The 5,325-nt window shown below is 50.9% G+C and overlaps 1 protein-coding gene across 1 annotated transcript; it reads right to left on the bottom strand.

The window, feature by feature from the left end:
- Positions 1–3,427: 3,427 nt before the first annotated feature.
- Positions 3,428–5,098, bottom strand: LOC119358161 (anthocyanin 3'-O-beta-glucosyltransferase-like). The gene is made up of 2 exons (XM_037624839.1): positions 4,039–5,098; positions 3,428–3,837 (listed from the first exon to the last, which is right to left on the bottom strand). The coding sequence occupies exons 1-2, from the start codon at positions 5,096–5,098 to the stop codon at positions 3,428–3,430; spliced, it is 1,470 nt and encodes a 489-aa protein (XP_037480736.1).
- Positions 5,099–5,325: the final 227 nt, after the last annotated feature.

Genomic DNA, 5,325 nt, shown 5'->3' with positions numbered 1-5,325 from the left:
CCGCCGAAACGACGCAGGAGGACACCCCAGAGCGTGCGGGTGGTTGAAGCAGAGAGCTCGACCATGGAGTCTGGCACCAAGGCCTCGCGATGCCGCCGAAGAAGAGGCGTGACGCGGGCAACCTTAGCCATTAAAACAAGCAAGGTGTGTGCGCATGGGGGCGAAGTAGAAACGCGCAACAATGACGAGGAGGGTGGTGTGCCTGAGAAGGAAAAGAGGAGGAGTCAAGTGGGTGTATGGATCTCGTCGGGAATATTGGCTTCCCATGGTGGAAGGCGGTGGAGACACGGAAATGAGGAAGGAGTCACGTGGGAGAAGAAACGAGTGGCTATGGCTGCTTCCAAGAGGTATTGAAAGAAAGCGATGCCGCAGTGTCCACAATTGCGTGCATGTCGTCTGACCGAGCAATCGCTAGCTGGTTGCCCATCAGTGACCATTTACCTAAGAAAAAGGAATGAAATGATGGTGCAATGGCATTGGATTGTTGGTACTAACCAGTAGCGGAGTGTGGCCAAAATACAAGCGGGTGATGGGTGAGCTGCGAGAGGAGGGAGAAGGAGTAGGGGAGATCCAACGATGCGGAGGCCTCCAATCGCATGGCTGCATGGCGTCCGACCAAAATTTTGGCCGGTCGACCGGCTCCTAGTGCTCGCCATATCAAAGGGACTAGTAAGACCTTTTGGAAATAGTAACCGGCGAACATTCTCTAGGGAAAAACTGCCGGTGAACGCCCTAACCGCCACACGATCTTGATTCTACGATGCAGTTTGGATGACTTTCTACACTCGAAATTAAAGAAATGACATGGTAGTTTTAAAAAGAGTTAAATACATCACAGGTGCCTTAACTTGTCTGTTGCGGCCAGTTTAGTGCCTAAACTTGTAAAATACATAAAAATAGTGCTATAACTTGTTGCACGGTGCATATACGGTGCCTCCGCCCGTATGCCACCGTATGTGCTGTCCACGTGGAGTGACAGCTGGTGGTTGACCCAGATGTCAGTGGGTGTGAGCGATGCTTGTGCTGGGTGAAATGCGTATGAGTTTTTGTGTGCAAAAAATCCCCTAAGATTTAATTAAAGTCACAGATAAGCCATTGCTCTGTATATACCAATAACAGGAAAAAAATAAACCGAGTCTTTGAATTGGTTTCGACCCTGGGACATCTAGGTTAAATAGCTAGTACGCATGCTAGCCACCAAAACAAATAGTACTTGTGTACAACTGTTAGCTAGAAAGTCTATCTACCGCTCTGCAATTTGTATTATGTTTTAAGTTACTGTTTGGTTTTGTGATATACAATATTCTAATATTAAAATACAATAATTATCAATATGTGATTATTGTCTATTAAAACTTTTTATTCTATTTTATTATTATTTGTAGTTCAAAGATTTAACCATGAACTTTTTCTAAAATTTATGTTGATTTAAACAGTTCAACATATATTATAAAATATTAAAAATTTGTTTACATCTTCGCTCAGGACCACAAGCACACAAAATTATTTTGTATCTTCGTTGTATTTTTAGATACATAACTATTAAAAATCAACAACATTATTTTGAAAATTGTTTAACATGTATTAAAAATCATTGTGTAGAAACAATAAATTCTATAAATGTGTTAACACATGTTAAATGTGTTTGTAGAAATGTAAGAATAAGTTTACACTAATTTTTTAATACATATTGAACATTTTATGAAATAGATGTTGTAAATTTTTTGAATGCATGACAGACATTTTTTAAAAACGCATTTATAATTTCTTAGTACACGTGAGAATTTTCCAAAAATATGATGATTTTTTGTAAAATCACTAAAAAAATTAAGTTGATGGCAGGTAATATGCTGAATAGTTTTTTTTTCAAACATGAGACTTTCTTAATATTCTATTTTTCAATTTGCCACGAATCAACGTTTTCTTTTTTATTTCTCTTTATTATTTCACCCGGTTTCTTGATAAATAGAAGCATATTAGGATATTCCACAGTCAACTATTATAGGCGTAGTGATTAGAGCAACTCCAATGGGGCGACCCAAACGGACATGGATTTTATCCGTTTTTTGTCCGTTTGGGTCGCCTGTCCGCCTAGCGGACATGAGGTGGACACGCACGGTCTGCGGATGCACCCAACGCGCCGCTCGTGGATGACCCAAAGCGGACAAGCAAGATGCAGATTTCCTACCGGCGCCGCCGCGTTCCTCCGTCACCACAACCTGCACTGGGAGCATACGAGATCGAGGTGGGAGGGCGAAGTCGACGGCCAGCTCCGACGGCGACCTCCCACCCCTGCTTCCACGCGCCGCCGTGAGCTCCCTGGAGGCGACGGCGGCCGCGGCGGCCTCTGTCGCCATGCAGTCGCGGCGGAGGGCCAGCCTTCGGGGTGAGGCGGGTGCGAGGGCCGGCAGGGGACGACGCGGTGGACCGGGAGGAGGGGAAGTTTAGGCGGAGGAAGGCGATGAGGAAGAAGAAGCAGGCAGCGGCGAGCTGGAGGACGCGGCGGCGAGCTGGAGGACGCGGCGGCGAGCTGGAGGACGCGGCGTGAGGAGGCGGAGGCGGAGGCGGGGTGGGGGTCGCGGCCACAGCCGCCCGAGAAGAGATGCATCGCCGCCGACAGGGAGTTGCTGCTGGTACAGCTGTGGGAGGAGGCGGAGGTGGGGTGGGGTCGCGGCTGGGGTGGTTTTCTCACCCGGTCACTGATACGTGGGTCCAAGGGCGGACATGAGAGGAAGGCAGCAGACGAGAGCGGACGACGAGAGCGCCCGCTTTTGTCCGCGCAGACCCATTTGTAGCCCATTTTTGTGCTCAGTTTGGGTCGGGAGGGATGGCAAGCGGACAACAGACGGACACGCGCTTCCGTTTGGGTCGCCTCGTTGGGCCAATTTTTGTGTCCGGATAATCCAAACGGACGAAATGGGTCGCCCCATTAATTAGAGTTGCGCGCCCTCGAGTTTGAATCCTGCCGGGTGCTTTTTTTTGTTATTACTATTTTATTCCATGTGCTGACATGCCAGGTCTAGATGTAATAGGTGCGATCAATGCAGTTTGACATATTTAAATAAAATGTCAAAAGTTTTTGTGAAAATTATATAATGTATAAGGAGTTTTTTGTAAAACAACCAGCACACTCCTCTCACACCCATTGTCATGTGGGCCGATGCCACGTTGGCACGTCATATGGGCAGTGTATATGCCCGGATACGGACGGAGGCACCGTATTTAAACACTCGGACAAGTTACGGCACCAGTTTTATATATTTTACAAGTTTAGGCATACCAGACAAGTTGATGCATCCGTGGTGTATTTGACTTTAAAAAAAGCCACCTAGATTCTTCAAATACACTGAAACTGCCCGACGAACTTTCCCAAATACTCCATCTCTCGTGGCGAATGTTTGTCATATATGCCAACCCAAGCATTTTTTTACATTTCTCCAACCTTCTTGGAACTCCGGCGGGCCGTCAACTCGTCCATCAGCTGGCCAACATCATTGTACGAAGATCCACCATTCTCCACCGCGGTCCTTGCCTTCACACTGAGGTCCTTGGCCTTCTTTCTTATGGCACCGCCCTCCTCGTTGTTGCTCATCAATCTTCCGATGGATTCAGCGATTACTTCACCGCCGATCACCTGGTGAGTCTCCACGGACGATGCGTAGTCCTTGGCGCCGATGCTGACGCCCACCTTGAGCACTTCCACAATAAGCTTCTCGTTGCTGAACTGATCTGCATACCGCGGCCACGTGACCATCGGCACACCGGCGCTCACGGCCTCAAGCGTCGAGTTCCAACCACAGTGCGTCACGAACCCACCAATGGCAGGGTGGTTCAGAACACAGTTTCAAATAGCCCGCTATAGCTCCGCTATAGCACGCTATAGCGTTTACAAAAGGTCTTGCGCTAAGAGAATTTGGTCCAAACAAATGAACAAACATTTTAAATAGCGCGCTATAGCTCCGCTATAGCACGCTATAGCATTTGAAAGAGGTCCGGCGCTAAGATGCTTAGCGCGCTATTTAAAACTTTGGTTCAGAATGAGCAGCTGTGGCGCCCAGCCTCGGATGATGAACCCGCGGTCGCCGCGTGCCATCAGCTCGGTGAAGCCTTCAGGCATCCACTCTGAAGGGTCCGGGCCTGCGGCGCCCGTCACCCACATGAAATTTCTGCCTGAGAGTTCGAGGCCGCGGGCGAGCTGGTGCAGCTCCGGCGGCGAGAACCTGATCAGTGTGCCGAAGGAGACGTACACCACCGAGCCAGCAGGCTTCGTGTTCAGCCACCCAGGGCAGTTGTCCGAGTCCGGTGAGAGCGCGTCGGTGCCTCTCCCAGCCATGTCCTTGCTGGCGAGTGCTACCGGCCCGACGAGCCACGCGCGCCGACCAAGGGTCGTGTGGTAGTGCTCGACGTAGTCCGGCTCCAGCTCATGGAAGCTATTAAAAACCTCGCCGAAGCTCCTCTGGTCCGCGGCGTTCACGCTCTGGAAGAATGCCCAGTGGTCTGCCTGCTTCACGGGGTCCATCACTTGGCTCCGCCTCAGCTCGACACGGTGCGGCAGCCCCGGCAGGGAAACGAGCGCGTCGGGGTCGTCGGGGACAGTAGCCAATGGGTTGTTGCGCAGCATGCTCTCGCTGCAGGACCGCGCGAACATGCTGCTACCGAGGAAGGTGAGGCGTGGGACACCGTGCTCCGCGGCAGCGTCGGCGGACCAGTGGAAGTAGCTGCCGGCCACGACCGCGTCGGGGTGGTTGTGAACCAAGAAGTGTTCGAAGGGCTCGCGGAGCAGCTGCACCGCTCGAGCGAACTTGTCGCGGTCGCCCTGGGATCTAAGGGCCATGCCGTTCTCGACGCCCGGCGGGAGCCCGACGTCAGGAAACGGCACGACGGAGATATCAATGGCCGGGCCAGCGAGAGCGTCATTGGCACGGTCGACGGCCGAGCGGATGATGGCTGCGTTGACGGGCGTTGTGAGGATGGTGCACCTGACACCACGGGCGGCGAAGAGCGCGGCCATGTCGGCTATTGGAATGAGGTGGCCGGGGGCTAGGAACGGGAAGAAGAGGATGTGCAGCGGCCGCTGCTGCTCGTCTTGGGCAGCCATGGCTAGCTGCATCCACTCACGACAAGTACTACGCTCCGGAGGAGAGTGATAACAAAATGTGAGACGAGTACAGAGGCCGCAAGTTCGGAGCAATTAAGAAGAGAGCCGCGTAGAGGAGTATTTGTAAAGTCCCAGTAAAAGTTTAGCTTTTCTTGTTGCCGGCAAATTAAGTCCTAAAATATTGGGCTGTCGTTATCAAATGGAAGCATTGAGGAAATTGTTTATAG

Source organism: Triticum dicoccoides, chromosome 2A (assembly GCF_002162155.2).
Source record: "Triticum dicoccoides isolate Atlit2015 ecotype Zavitan chromosome 2A, WEW_v2.0, whole genome shotgun sequence".
Taxonomy (NCBI): Eukaryota; Viridiplantae; Streptophyta; class Magnoliopsida; order Poales; family Poaceae; genus Triticum; species Triticum dicoccoides.
Note: the sequence above shows the minus strand (reverse complement) of the source record. Positions and strands in the feature narration are given on the sequence as shown.